Source organism: Myotis yumanensis, unplaced genomic scaffold, assembly GCF_028538775.1.
Source record: "Myotis yumanensis isolate MYYU_CA2020_CCGP unplaced genomic scaffold, mMyoYum1.0.hap1 SCAF_12, whole genome shotgun sequence".
Taxonomy (NCBI): Eukaryota; Metazoa; Chordata; class Mammalia; order Chiroptera; family Vespertilionidae; genus Myotis; species Myotis yumanensis.
Window position 1 is genome coordinate 5,705,439 of NW_027223763.1, and position 15,159 is coordinate 5,720,597.

At 55.3% G+C, this 15,159-nt stretch overlaps 1 protein-coding gene across 1 annotated transcript in view; it reads left to right on the forward strand.

The window, feature by feature from the left end:
• Nucleotides 1-14,539, forward strand: part of EEIG1 (estrogen-induced osteoclastogenesis regulator 1) — a 35,505-nt gene extending 20,966 nt beyond the window's left edge. Inside the window, exons 2-11 of the mRNA XM_070430590.1 lie at nt 3,748-3,868; nt 4,084-4,113; nt 6,177-6,293; nt 7,940-7,986; nt 8,073-8,230; nt 10,068-10,172; nt 10,250-10,445; nt 10,872-10,993; nt 11,090-11,159; nt 11,876-14,539. Of these exons, the coding sequence (XP_070286691.1) occupies nt 3,748-3,868; nt 4,084-4,113; nt 6,177-6,293; nt 7,940-7,986; nt 8,073-8,230; nt 10,068-10,172; nt 10,250-10,445; nt 10,872-10,993; nt 11,090-11,159; nt 11,876-11,921 (1,012 nt within the window). The 3' untranslated portion in view covers nt 11,922-14,539. The remainder of the gene's footprint in view (nt 1-3,747; nt 3,869-4,083; nt 4,114-6,176; nt 6,294-7,939; nt 7,987-8,072; nt 8,231-10,067; nt 10,173-10,249; nt 10,446-10,871; nt 10,994-11,089; nt 11,160-11,875) is intronic.
• Nucleotides 14,540-15,159: the final 620 nt, after the last annotated feature.

The window sequence follows — 15,159 nt, forward strand, 5'->3', positions numbered from 1 at the left end:
CTTTTTGTTTTGTTGTTGGTTTCTTTTGCTGTGCAGAAGCTTTTTCGTTTGCTATAGTCCCATTCATTTATTTTTGCCTTTACTTCCCTTGTCTTTGGGGTCGTGGGGTCAAATTCATAAAATGTTCTCTACGACCAAGGTCCATAAGTTTAGTATCTATGTTTTCTTCTGTGTAATTTATTGTTTCAGATCTTATATTTAGGTCTTTGATTCATTTTGATTTAATTTTTGTACTAGATTACAGTTATTCTTTCGCACATGGCTTTTCAATTTTCCCAGCACCATTTATTGAAGAGTCTTTCTTTTCTCCATTGTGTGTTTTTGGATCCTTTGTCAAAAAATATTTGCCCATATACCTGTGGTTTTATTTCTGGGCTCTCAGTTCTGTTTTATTAAAGGTCTGTGTGTCTGTTCTTCTGCCAATACCATGCGGTTTTAATCATCATTGCTCTGTAGTATAATTTGCAGTGAGATCATGTGAAAACTCCAGCTTTGTTCTTTTTTCTCAGGATTGTTTTGGCTATTTGGGGTCTTCTGTGGTTCCATATAATCTGACAATTTTTTGTTCTATTTCTTTAAGAAATGACATTCAGATTTTGATGGGAATTACATTAAATCTGAATATTGCTTTGGGCAATATGGCCATTTTAACTATGTTGATTCTTCCAATCTATGAACATGGAATATTTTTCTTTTATTGTGTCTTTTTCAATCTCTTCTAATAATGCTTTGTCGTTTTTAGTATATAGGTCTTTCACATCCTTTGTTAAGCTTATTTCTAGGTATTTTATTCTTTTTGTTAATTGTTAGTATATAGGAATACAGTGGATTTTTGTACATTGATTTTGCATCCTGCAACTTTACTGTATTTTATTGTTTCTAATAGTTTTTTGGTTGAGTCTTTAGGGTTTTCTATATACAGAATCATGACATCTGTAAAAAATGACACTTTTACTTCTTCCTTCCCAATAAGGATGCCTTTTATTTCTTCCTCTTGCCTGATTGCTCTGGCTAGGACTTCCAGAACTATGTTAAGATTGATGAAAGTGGACATCCTTATCTTATTCCTGATTTAGAGGAAAAGCTTTCAGTTTTTCACCAAGAAGATACAAATCCCTATTTAGATCTTGAATTTTTTTCAACAATGTGTTATAATTTTCCAAAGTATATGTTTTATACTTCTATTGTTAAATTTATACCTACATATTTTATTCTTTTTAAATAAAATATTCTTCATTTTATTGTGGATATTTGCTAGTACATAGAAATAGTAGATTTTTTATATTGATCTTATATCCTGCAATCTTGCTGAACTCTTGTATTCTAATAGTTTTTTAGTGAATTCCTTAGGATTTTCTACTTACAAGACCAAGTCATCTGCCAGTAAAGATCATTTTAGTTCTTCCTTTCTACTACCATGTATTTTTCTCATTTGTTTGATCCTCATCTTTCTGTTCCCACTAGAGTGTAAGCTGGTCACTGCTGTAGTGCCAGTGCATAGAACAGGCACAGGCACAGAACTGGAGCTGTATTTGATGAGTGAACGAATGAGTGCAGCTGGCATGGCTGATGCTCCTGCTTCCCTTGTGGTACCTGCTTCCTGAGGGCTCGTGCCCATGTCTGTCGGGAGTTGGGGGCTTCTCCTTCTTCCCTCATCTCTAGCCCTGATCTTTTCTGTTTGTCCCAGTCTTGGGGCTGTGGGAGGTTGCTGGAGTTCACCCTCCTCATGAGGTTGGAGCATTCTGGTGACTGAGTCTCTCTAGACCCCGAGTGTCTTCATCAGATAAGACACATCTCATTGACGACACCCCCCCCCCCACCCCCCCAGCCCAGGTCCTTGCAGGGCTCGCATCACTGAATGCTCCCAGGTGCCCATGAGTGAGTGGCTGGTGCACCTGTTTTACTAATGAGGGTGGAGAGGTCGAGCCCCAGCCCGAGTTGCACAGAGAGTGAGGGCCGTGCCCCCAAGACGGCTTACCCTGAGTCCTGTTGCCCCTTGTCACAGACCTGGCAGGATGTGGGACAAGCCTTGGTCACATCCTCAAAGCCTTGTGGAGCCAGCAGGGAGCTCCTCCCAGAGGCTCTGCTCAGAGGCTTGCATCAGCCAAGGAGACCTAGAGTACGTCTGCTTCTCACGCAGTCCCTTCCCTCAGCCTGGAACTGTCCCCACTGGCTACTCCTCATTCTGCAGTTGGGTCTGAGCTTGAACGTCACCTCCCTGCAGCCAGTCACCTTCCCTAACTCCCCCTCCCCCCCCTCTCCGGGTGACAATGAGTCATCACTGTCAAATGTTGGTCTGTAAGTCCACTGCAGGGCCAGTCCCTGCCAGGCTTTCCGGGCTCCGTGGCCTATGAACCCAGGTGTGGCTCATGGCTCTGCAGCCGGACAGTCCTGGGTTTGAATCCTGCTTTGTCAGTCACTGGGGATGTGATCTGGGCGGTCTGTTGTTGCCTCAGTGCCCTCAGCTGCAGAAGGGGGTGGCATAGAGCCTGCCTTCCAAGGTTGCAGTGTTCAGGAGATGCGCATCCTGTGCCGACCCTCCACCCTCGGGCCCCAGCCTGGCAAGTAACCCGCACTCCTCAGGCCTGGGGTGTGGCGCGGTCACTTCCTCGATGTCGGCTGTCCGCTGGGCCACTCCTGTGAGGTGGGATGAGGCTGGAGATAATGTCTCTCCTGCCGGCCCCTCCCTTCCCTGGCCCCTCCCTTCCTGCGCACAGGTTCTGCCAGACAGGTTGTGGGGGACGCCGGGATGCTGCACAGGGGTGCAGAGCTCAGCTCTTGACATGTGCCGCCGCCACCCCCAGCTCCTGGCAGGGCCCCCGCAGCAGCTGGGAGAGGCTCAGATGAGCTGCTTCCCCCAACTCCCACTCACTCCCAGGGCACAGAGCGCTTTCCTCTTAAGTGGATTCTGAATTTGGGGCTTGGTCATGCCCCCCAGGCCCAGGAAGAACTCGGGGGGCTGCAAGGACAGACCCCAAGTTAGTGTCAGGAGAGCTGAGGGGCCCGAGTAGTGTCTTAGACCTGGGGTGGTGAGGGTTAAATGTGTGGCACCTGAGCCAGGCTGCTTGGGTTCAGACCCTGGTCTGCTCCGCCATCTGTCAGAGTCCTGGTTCCTTTGAATGTGGGATTGGATTAGTGCTGCCCTGTGGGAAGGGTTGGCGTGACCATGGCTGGCTGGCCCTGGTTCGTAAAGCACATGGGACGTGCTGTGTGAGCATTAGCTGCTACTGTTGTTACTAGTGGTGAAGAAGGGGACTCTGGAGCCTGGAGCCAGGTGGGCCGGGCTTAGGGCCTGCTGCTTCCTGGCTGGGTGGGACGGGGCAGTTTACCTAGCCTCGGTCTCTTCACCTGTAAAATGGACCGGTAGTCCAGCCTGGGAACACTGCTGGGAGGGTCACTTGACATGGCCAGTGGGAGGTAATGGCAGCGGAACGAGTCACCCAAGGCCACAGAACAAGGGGGTGGGGGCACAGCGCTGGGAGCAGAGGGAGGGGGCAGCTGCCCCCAGCCTGCCCTCACCCGCCTTGTGTTTTTCATTTTTTATGGCATATTTTTGTTTTTACAACACTTACACAAGCACATTCTTGTTATGAAACTGCAGTCACTTTGTGATACAAAGTGAAAAGCGAGAGCTCCCCTTCCTTCCTCTTCCCCTCCCGTCATTGCCTCCCTAGAGGTGAGTCCGGTCCCTCCTGGTTCGCTGGGCGTTGACCTGCATCTGTGCTCACCTGTCTGTCTGGCCCGCAGGGAGGAGGTGCAGGAGAACTGCGTGCGGTGGCGGAAGCGGTTCACCTTCGTGTGTAAGATGAGCGCCAACCCGGCCACTGGCCTGCTGGACCCCTGCATCTTCCGGGTGTCGGTACGCAAGGTGAGGCTGGGCTTTGGGCCGGGGCTGGGGGTGTGGGGCCACTTCTCTGGTGGCTGTAGGCCCGTCCCCTGGCTTGTCCCCCTCAGAGATAATGGGTCACTCTGCTGCTTTTCTTGTCCTCCTCCACTGGCGGTCACTTTTGGGGGGATTGGGGAATTGGGGAGACATATGAGGTCCCTTGGATTTCCTACTCACCCTGCTGTCTCTCTGTGCAGGAGCTGAAAGGTGGGAAGACTTATTCCAAGGTGAGTGGAACTGTGTGACGGCTGGTGGGATGGGATGGGGGGACAGGCAATGAAAGAAGCTTCCAGAAGAACCTCCAGCCCCATTTCTGCCCCAAACAGGAGACACTCGGCCCTTTAGGAGATGTATTGTTTTTTGGAAATATCTCTATTGACCGTCTTTACACTTCACAGACACACAGCATATCTTTGCTGACGTCCATAGAGTGCAAAGGGTAGTTTATGTCCCCTTCCTCTCCAGGCCCCTCCCCCATCCCAGCATTGGGATTCCTTAGGACTGTTCCAGGCCTTTTAAGAAAAAAATATTATGGAATATATCATACACACAGAGCAATGAGTAAAATGTTGGATATAGTTTAGAGAACTGTAAAATAGCACCTTGCATGAGTCCTGTGTATGTGCAGGCAGTGTGACTTTTAACTACACAAAAGGGACCTGTTTTAACTACACTGAGTGGATTCTGCAGCCTGCTGCTTTTCTCGCCAGTACGTCACGGGCATGTTCTCATGTCATCACAAATTCCCTTTTGCTTTAAGAGCAGCGGTGTCCCTTTGTGTGGCTGGGGGACGGGGGACTCAGCCAGTCTCCGTGTTGCATGTGTGTAGTTGCTAGGTTCTCACTGCGCCCACAGAGTTCAGCCCCCACATTACAACCTTTTCCACTGGGAAAGGCAGGAGAAGACGGGTTACCTCTGGTTTTGAATAAGCTTGCTCTGCCCTTAAAGCCCCTTCTCTATGGGGACTCACAGCCCACCCTCTGGGGCTCCCCAGGGAGGTAGCATGTTTCGGCGGGGGGGGTGGAGGGGGCTCACTCAGGTCGGAGGGGAAATGCCTTTGCCTCACCTCACCCTGTGCACAGGGCGTGTTCCTTCCCACCAACCAGAGTTCAGGAAGCTCTGGGCTCTGGGCTGTGTGCTCTGCCCTGTCTGCTCACTCATGTGCCTCTCCAGGGGCAGAGGGCAGGGTGGCCAGAACCGGCCTGTGGAAGGCATCAGAGTGGAAATTTCTCCTCCTGTTGATTCACGTGGGTGAGGACAGCTGCCCAGCCAGGAAAGAAACTACCAGCAAACAGCTGGAGCATCCTACGTCCAGCCGGCAAATGTTTGTCATGCGCCTAGCACGCGTCAGACCTGCCAGGCCCTTCCCTTCCTGCTCTCCCATCAACCGTCCACACTGGCTCAGCACCTGGACACAGAGAAGGAAACTGAGGCCCAGAGAGGTGGCAAGACGTGCAGCTGGTCAGGCCTAGTTCAGGCTGGTTGTGCTGGTTAAGCCCCCTGGGGCCCTGCCCATGCCACTTCCTCTCTGAACCGGCTTCCTTGTCTGTAAGGTGGGGGTCACTGAGTTGATAGCGGGACTGGAATTTGATTTTAGTCCTTGATTCTGGCACCCATGCCCCAAAGTCTGCAGGAGAGACTTGCACACAGCAGGTGCTCAGTAAACGTCCCCCAAGTTCTAATCCCAGCATCCCCTCACCTGAGCCTCTGTTGCCCCTCCAGGTCTGTCAGAATTGGCTTCCATCTAAAAGGCCTGAACTCACAGACCCTGTTCTCGAACTTTCTCCACTTCCTTCCCCATCCCTGCTCCTCTCTCTGTATCTGAGGACCCTCACTCCAGCCTCCAGGAGGGGCTCCTGCGCACCCTGCGGAGTGCCCCCACCCACCATCCCAACGCCAAGTTCCCACGGGATTTTCCTCCCCCCTGCCCACTGTCCTGGCAGCTCCCACAGCGCAGCCTTGTCTCCCAGGGAACAATGTGTCTGTGTCATAGACAACAATGTCCTTTCATCTCAGGCGCTGCCCCGGTGCACTCTGGGACACAGCACAAAGGGCGCTTTGTGTGGCTCAGGGATGTGAGCTCCTGGCTCTGCCACGTTGGAGCCGCCAACCCCAGCCACCAGCCGGGCCCCTGTCCTTGGGTGCAGGTTATGCAACAGGCAGTCTGGGCTGTGATGTGTCCCAGGGGCTTTGCCTGCCCCTCCCCCTTCGCCAAGTTAACCCTTGTGCTGCCAGCCCGCCACCCACACTCCCTGCAGCCGCCCAGTCTCCTCTCCTCTCTCCCTCCCAGCTGGGCTTTGCCGACTTGAACCTGGCTGAGTTTGCGGGCTCGGGCTCCACCGTGCGCTGCTGCCTGCTGGAGGGGTATGACACGAAGAACACCCGCCAGGACAACTCTATCCTCAAGGTACTGGCCCTGCTGCCTCTCTGTCCCCTCTCACCCTGGGACCGGGCAGCCCTGCTCCTCACCAGGTTCCCTGGACGGTTGTTAAAAATACAGGTTCTTCCCCTGGACAGCAGTGAGGGATAGTGGGAGGATGTGGGTCCTGGGTCAGGAAACCACCATCCAAGGCCTGGCTCGGCCACAGCCTCAGTTTCCCCATCCATAGTCAGGGGCTGGACCCCAACAGTCTCTTTAAGGGTTCGGTGAGACCAGCCTTGCTGAGTGCTGCCGCCTCTTGTCTTGTGATGCCTGACAACAGCCCCGTGGGGCTCGGGGTGTATTATTAGTCCCCGTTTTGCACAGGAAGCAGTTGAGGCACCGGTTAGATCACTAGCCCCGGGGCCACAGCAGGGCTGGGACTGAGACCACAGTCAGGTCCTCCCATTGCCCCACGTGACATGAGGCAGCCTGAGGTGAAGCGTCATGACCGGAAGGACCTGCCGCCCCTCCACCTGGCAGGCTGAGGGCGGCTGCTCCAGAGACCCACGTGCAAGTTTCCGGTGGCGGGGCAGCTCCCTCCCCCCGGGCAGAGATATCTGGGCATCTGCCACCCGCACACCTCTCTTCCTTGTCTCCACGCCCTTCCACCTGGTTGGGAAAACAGCCTTGCCCTAACTGCACCTCTGCCGCCCGACCCAGTGGGAGCATGTGGTGCCAGGGCAGAGCTGGGCCAGCAGTGGTGGGCAGAGGCTCTGGGGCCTCCCAGACCCTGTGCAGAGGAATCGGGGCACCGAGAAAGTATAGGCTAATTGTGGTGGGAGCAGGGAGCTTTCAGCCTCGCCCCAGTGGGCCCATGCATCTCAGGCCAGATCAAGGGCACCCGAGGGGCAGGTGGCCTTGGCTTCAAGGCCTCAGCCTGTCTCCAGGGTCTTGAGCAGTCGCATCCTCCGAGTCTGGGTCTCTTCCCTCCTCTACAACCTGGCACCGTCACCTCCTTTGTAGGCTGCTATCGTGGCCAAAAAAATAATCCGTAAATTTTTTTAAGAAGCTCCTCAACCCAGTGGTCTTCTTTTTGTTGGTGGTGGCTGGGATCTGAGCCTCTTTCCCACCTGTCGTTCCATCTCAGCCCAGATTTGGGAACCCAAACATTGCCTTGTTTGGGCCATTGCCAGAATCTTTGCCCAAGTGGATGTTAAATTCTTAAGTTTCTAACGGGTTTTTGCTTTACTTCACTCAAGAAACTTTCTCTAAGCCCCTGCCTCTGTTGGACTATGAACCCCCTTCTCACTGGGCCGGCTTCTCCAGCCTCCTTCCTTCCCACGCCCACTCAGAGCCCTGGGCACTGAGGGAGAGTGACTGTGCGGTCCTACCGGACGGCTCCCAGTCTGGCTGTAGTTTTGAAGTAGTGGGAGCTGGCTTTTGCTGCTCAGTCACTCCCAGCCTGGTGCTAAGCCAAGTGACCCTCATCTCGCTGCATCCTCTCCTCTATCCCATGAAGCAGATGTCAGGCTCAGTTCTGCCTTCCTCAGGGCTTCCCCAGGGCCAGCAGGGGGCAGAGACGGGATCAGACTCTGAGCCCTGTCTGAAGCCGGAGCAGGGAGGCCGCAGGAGTCCAGGCGCCTGGGCTGAGTGAGTGGACGTGGTATGGCTGACTTCTCCTTGTCTCACAGGTCACCATCGGGATGTTCCTGCTCTCTGGAGACCCCTGCTTCAAGACGTGAGTGTGGGTGCAGGCTGAGGAGTGGGGGCTCAGCTGGCCCCAGGACTGGGGCACACAGTCATACCCCTCTCTATCCTCCCAAGGCCGCCGTCCACTGCCAAGTCCATCTCCATCCCAGGCCAGGATTCCTCCCTGCAGCTGACGTGTAAGGGAGGCGGGACCAGCAGCAGTTGCAGCAGCACCACCAACTCCCTGACAGGGTCCAGGCCCCCCAAGATCCGGCCCACCATTCTCGGCTCAGGTACCGTTCCCTACCTGCCGCCTTACCCTGCGCCTCCCTTTACCTCCGAGGTGTCCGTGCTTCCATTAGGCAGACATTGTGCAAGCCCCTCCCGTGTGCCAGCACCGTGCAGTGCCCTGGACAGAGACTGACGTGGTGTCCCTGACCCCGTGGCCCTCCCCATGTAGCAGGAGAGACAAGCGTCAATCAGACAATAACTAAGTCAAGGGCATGTCTACCTACAAAGAAAGAGCCGTGAGAGGGACACGGAAGGCATCTCTCTGGGGCCAGGGAAGTCTCCCTGAAGTGATGGCATTTGAGCTGAATCCGGGGCATGGGGCACAGTGTTCCTGGCAGAGGGATGTGTGCTGTGAGCTTTTGTCCTCCCCCACCTGCTACGTGACCTTGACTGGCCATGTTGCCTCTTGGGCCTCATTGTCCTCCTGTAAAATGGGATCAGCAGTAGTAACCACATCTTGGGTTGCTTGGGGGATGAACTGAGCAAATGTGTGGCCTTGCCTGAACAGAGTATGTACTCTGTGGATGTCTACTCAGTTATTATTACTAATGTTATAAAATTTCAGACGAGCCTGCATTCCCAGAGGAGAGGCTTGGTGATTAGGAGGAGAGGTGCCAGCAGGAGAGGAGGCACCACCAGGAGAGGAGGCTCTGGCAAGGCGGCACGTGGTGGCCCTAGTTTGTGTCGCAAGAGCAATTAGGGCACGGTGCCCGGTGGCTCAGCAGATGTTTGCTGGTTTCTGCCCTCGGGGGCTGGCAGCAGGGAGGGACCCCTGATCTCAACGGTCAACTCCCTCCACTCCCACTTTTCCTGGAGACCCAGCCAGTGAGCCCAGAGTGGAGAGCTGGGGTGCTTGCTGCCTCAGCCTGGGCTTGGACTTGGGAATGCAGGCTTCCCAGCATTATTACTTTCTCCAGCTTCTGGGTAGGGGTCCCCAGAGCAGAGATCTGGGGAGCAGGCCACCCCAGTACAGATAAGGCTTTTGTGCAGAGTAGCAGAGATGGCTCTCCCAGGCAGTGTGGGGTATGAGCCCCGAATGCCTCTGTGGCTCGTTTTCTCTACCCCTGACCCCCCTGCAGAGGACCTGTTGGGGGCTTAAAAAGCCGCTTGACTTTGGGTGGGGACACAGGCCTGGGGTCCAGCTGGTGGCCTGGCTGTGCTCATCTCCAAAGAGGGGCTGGGCAAGCCCTTGCTTCCTGTGTTTACCACAGGAGGCCTGGTGGGTGGTACCCACGGCCCTGGGTGGAGCCCCCTGGCTCCCCTGCACCTCCTGCTGGGGAGTGCTGGGATGTTAGTTTCGAAGTTGGGCCTCTGGGTGACTTGGGACAGGGCTGTCAGCCAGTTCCCCTCACCCTGGTTTGCTTTATTTTAGCTGCATTGACCGGAGCTCACAAGCTTCAGGGCCTTTGCCTTAGTTCCCTCCGGAAGGCCCTTTGATGCCTTATCTGCCATGCTTCCTCCCACGCCTCCTGATGGTCTCACATTAAGGCCACTGCCTCAGAGAAGCCCTCCCTGATCTCAGGCTGGGTCAGACCCCACACTGCTCTGCACCACTCACTGAAATTGTGGGTCATGTTTGTTAAATATTCTTCCTCCCCAGTGGCCTGTGACACCCTGTCTCCTGTTCACAGCACCCAGTAGAGCACCCTGCATGGAGGCGGACCCTGACAGATATTTGTAGAATGAATGACCCTGGGTTCAGATGGTGAACTGTGGCTTGGAGCAGATTGCCGCTCCTACTGACGTCAGTTTACATAGTGTCCCTCCACCCCACACCCCGCCAGACGCAGTGAGAGGACGGGCACCACTGGTAACCCCTGCCCGCTCCATGCCTTCCAGGGCTTCCGGAGGAGACAGACCAGAACCTGTCCAGCCCCGAGGAGGTGTTCCACTCTGGCCACTCCCGCAACTCCAGCTATGCCAGCCAGCAGTCCAAGATCTCTGGTGGGTGCCCGCCCAGCCCATGCCCCTGGCCTTCCATATTGCCCAGCTCCGTTGTAATGCACGCCCCTTCCACCCAGGCTACAGCACGGAGCACTCGCGCTCCTCCAGCCTCTCCGACCTGACGCACCGTCGCAACACGTCCACCAGCAGCAGTGCCTCTGGTGGCCTCAGCATGACGGTGGAGGGCCCCGAGGGTGGCGAGCGTGAGCACCGGCCCCCCGAGAAGCCACCCCGGCCTCCCCGGCCCGCGCATCTGTCAGACCGCTCGTTCCGGTGAGTCTCACTGCTCAGCGTTTTGGAGAACAGACCCCTCCCGGTGGCTCCTTGAACCTTTGCTTCTTTGCCTGTAACACGGGACACTAGGGTCCCTGCCTCAGGGTTGGATGCTGATGACTCAACCAGTTGATGTTCATGAGTTAGCCCTGACCTAACTGGCGCGTACGTGCTCCGTCAGCGGTTGCTGTGTATGACTTAGTGTAGCTTAGGTCCCTGCTAGGCCTCTCAGAGCCTCTGCGTCCTCCTCTGTAAGACCAGGTGATGTGGCACCTGCACAGCAGGGCTGCATATGCAGTAACGTGAATACCATGTGAACAAACTTTCATGTGCACAGAGAGCATCCTGAGCGATGTAGGTGGCCGCTGCGGTCATCACTGTGCCCGTTACTAGCCTGACTGTGTGACTCTGCCCGCCCTGCTCCAGGCGGAAGAAGGACTCGGTGGAGAGCCACCCGACCTGGGTGGATGACACTCGGATCGATGCAGATGACATCGTGGAGAAGATCATGCAGAGCCAGGACTTCACCGACGGCAGCAACACTGAGGGTGAGCTGCCCACGCCGGGCGGGCTGGGGGGACAGTGCCACCTGCTCCAGGGACTCCCGCCCTGCTCAGCCTCCGTCCTCTCCTGTGTTCCCGCAGACAGCAACCTCCGGCTATTTGTGAGCCGCGATGGCTCCACCACGCTGAGTGGCATCCAGCTGGCCAACAGGTAGGGATGAAGGCTCGGGGGGGTGGTTAGGGTGGCCATGGGAGCGTGGTGCTGACCTGGCTTTGAATGCCTGCTCTTGTCACCACAGTGTGGCCTGGGGCCAGCACCTCTCTCTGAGCCTCAGTTTCTCCATCTCTCGAATGGTGTGGACCTGGGACAGTGCTCCGGGGTTGGCACTGAGGGTGTCAGAGGCAGCCTTGGAAAGTGCCTCGCACAGAGCTGGGCACAGGGCGGCAGCTTAATAGTCTTTATTTTGGACCCTGCTTTCCCTTCCTCCTGGGTCTGGGAACCCCTCAACAGTGATGATGTATTGGACAGGTGTTTATTGAACACCAGGCACTGAGTGAGGTGCTGGGTATAGTCACAGACGAGGGGTGGTAGGATCAAACGTTGCCTTGAACTCTAGTTTATAGAAGGCCAGTGCCCTCTTAGCCATTTATTTATAGTGCGCCTGACTCACTGAATGAACAAGTGGGTGGAGGAGATTCCCACGTGCAGGGTTGTACTGCAGGCTCTTCCCCCCGTTCCTGTGAGCAGGGTTGGAAAGTGCCTATTTAACATCCAGAGCCAGAGCTGGAGGAGAACTTGGCTGGGCTGCCCAGGGCCCCAGACCTGCCCCCTGGTGCTGCTCTGCTGACCCCTGCTGCCACGGCTCAAAATTGCACCTGCCATCTCCCCCTGGCCTCCTGGATGAGCTGATCTGTCTCTTCCCACAGGGTCTCCTCTGGGGTCTACAAGCCAGTCGTGATTGAAAGCCATTGAGGAGCCGGTGTCCAGGCTGGAGAAGGGCCCTGCCGTTGCGGGTGTCCAGATCCGTGTCATTCCACGAGGGTCCTTCCCCTTTGGATCACCATCCACTCTGCATCTCATCTGTGCCTCCTCCATGCACTCCAGCCCCACTCCTGCCCCAATGCATCATTCCATTGTCCTCCCATCCATGCTGGGACCTTCCTGGCCTAGGGCCTGGGCACCACTGTGAATATTCTTCTCTGAACCACTAGAGGGCAGGCCCATGAAGTAGGTGGGCAAGGCCAAGATGGCCAGGATGCCCTGCTGGAGCCCCACCCGGCCCCTCGATGAGGACATGCAGCAGCTCCTACACACGCGGAGCTGCTTGTGGCCGAGGGGCCTCTTGCCCTGTGTCCCCACTCACTCTAGGAGCGCCAGCTCAACCATGCCCTGGCAGGGCTCTGTTCCATTGCCCCCTTGCCCTTGGGGGCCAGTTCACCCCCAGAATCCTGCCACTGTGGCCCTCTGACTGCTTAGTGCTTCAGCTCTCCCTTCCTTGTGCCCTGGGGGACCCGCTGGCGGCCTCCTCCTGGGAGCCAAGACCTCAGACCCCTCCCACACTCCAGTTTGAGACTCCCTCCCCCAACGAATGTTCTCCTGCTGCCCAGGCAGCCTGCACTTTGCACATGCTTGTGTCTAGCACAGCCCCACCGGCCCTCGCCTGCCCTCCCTCTGACCCCTTCCCAAGGATTCCTGGGCACTGCCTGCTGTGCAGCCAGCGGCCCAGCCCTAGCAGCCCGGCTGGAACGTGGCGCCACCTCTCCTCCCTCCAATTCGCTGCCGCTCAGGCCTGAGCCATGCTGAGAAAGGTCTGAGCTTCGAAGACGGTTCCCCTCTGCCCCGGGCTGGGCCCTGAGCAGCTGGTTTCTTGTAGAAAGCCAGGCAGGTGCCTCCCCAGCCCTTGGAGGTATGGGGCTTGACTGGGCTGGGCAAGCACCACCCCTTCTCTCTCCCCTCAGGGTCAGCTGGCCCAGGCTGAGGCCACTGCTGGAGGGACAGATGGGCTGGGACTGGACCAGCTGGAGCTGGCTTCCTGGCCCCCAAAGCCTGAGCCCTCCTCTGAAAGCTTCCCCTCTCTGGGCAAGGGGTCCTTTATGGGGGTCTCTGGTGGGGAGCAGTCTGGCCCTGCCCCTGCCCCTGCCCCTCACTGAGCCTCTGCTCTGAGCACTTTCCTCCCTGTCCTCGTTACTTGCTTGAAGGTGGTGCTGGCTGCCAGCCAGACCCGGGACAGATCCCCTGCCGCTCTTAATTTCACCCATTTTTGTATAAACCCAGCAGGCTGGTGTTTACCCTACACTTCTTTTTTTCTCTTTTCGCCCTTCCTTTTTTTGGGTTCGAAGTTAGGTATTTTTCCTCCTCCAGGTGAGGGGAGGTGGTTCTGTTCTCTGCCCCGCCCACTGACTGGTCCCAGCAGTGCTGGTGATCTGGACGGGGCGGGTTACTGCTGCTCCCTCTGGTAGGGGTGGGAGTGAGGGTGTCCTCCCCAGGCTGGGAGGGTCCTTGTCCTTCTGCCCCAGCTGGCAAGAGTTGGAGTCTTGGTCTTGGAACCTCCCAGCATTGGGCCAGAACATTTCTAGGATTTTGTTGTTTTTAATCACCTAACCCTTTCAGAAGATGAATGTTAGAAGGTGCCTGCCGAGGCAGGATGGAGCGTTTGCTCTGGCTGGAGAAGGCTCTGGTCAGCTCTGTGGGTCCCTTCCTGTCCCATAGACACCGGCACTTTAAAAGGGGATTGACTGCACTGTCTCCACATGTAGTGACCCCCAGAATATGGGGAACCGCCCTTTCCGCCCCGTGTCTGCAGGACCTCAGCCCAGTGGGAAGGTGTATTTGGTGTCTGGTTCAGTTCTGGGGCTTTTGGGCATAAAACAGCTGGCTTTGGTGCTGGTGGGGAGACTCCCCAAACTAGGAACCCCAGCCTCACTCCAGATGAGGTCTGAACTTGACAGTCACCCCAGGAGACAGAGCCTGCCACATCCTCCCATGCCGGGCCCTGGGCCAGGGAAATTGGACTGCGAATTTGGCCATAACCAAATGAATGCTGGCTGGAACTGGAGGCCTAGAGCCCTGGCCCCATCCCCACATGGGAGCCCTCCGGTCCCCTCAAGCTCAGTGACTTCCCACTAGGCGCCCACAGCTCCTAGACTTAAAATTCTATAGAGAGAGAGAGAGAGAGAGGAATATATTAGAGATATTTTTGGAAAGGAATTGGTCTATGCAATGTCAGTTTGGAATCTTGGAAGACAGTTTAACGTTTTTACTAGGAGATTTAAAGAAAATAAAAATCTACAATATTTTTAGGCTATTATTTTTGGTTACCCCACAAACTGACCACATGGCATGATCTGCCAGGATGGAGAATGTCTACGTTCTTCTCTTGAGGGAGATGGGGGGGGGGCGGGTGTCTTTTTTTTTTTAATTCCCCTCTTTTCTAACAGAATGTTGCCACCACCACACCCTGATTCAGTGGGCTGTGTTTGTATCTCTGTCCCAGCTTCTACTGTAGAAAATAACATTGTAAAGGGAAATCAGCCTAGTGTCAGTGTCTTGGTTTGGGGGAATAATTAAATGTTGCAGTTTTGTTTATGGCATATTGGTTCTTATTTATTTGTGTTGTCCACTTGACTTTGGGGTCAAAGACAGCATCAGATGGAAGCCAAGTGTGATGCTTTGGGGGATGGAGAAGAAGTAAGTGGCCAGGCTTCCCCAAGTCCTGGCTGAAGTCACAATTATTACCACCTTTATTACACCAGAGTGCAGGGGAGGGAACTGAAGCCCGCAAGTGTGGTTTCTTGCCAGTCTCAGGTCTAGTAAGGGCAGCTCTGACCTCAGAGCCTAGTTCTAACCACTGCTCTATGGGCCTCCCAGCACTTGGGTGCCCTCTAGCAAGTGTGCCCGAAGACAAAAAGCTATCCATTTTCTCAGCTGCAAATGAGGTTGTGGATCAAATGAGAAAGTTGGGTGTACAGCATGACCTACGGGAGGTCCCAAGCATGTCCCCACCCTGTCTAAATTTCCAGGCCTGGGCCCCTCGCTTCCTGCCCCAGTTTAAAGTTACAGAGGAGTCTGCACCAAGCTTTGAGAAAGACAAGGCACCCTGGACCTTTAATGAGCTCAGAAGTGGCAGGAAACCTCACTGGCTTTGGACAGGCCAGGAGGAACCGGACTACCAGGCCGCATCCCTGCCGCTGCATTATCCCCACCCCTTCTC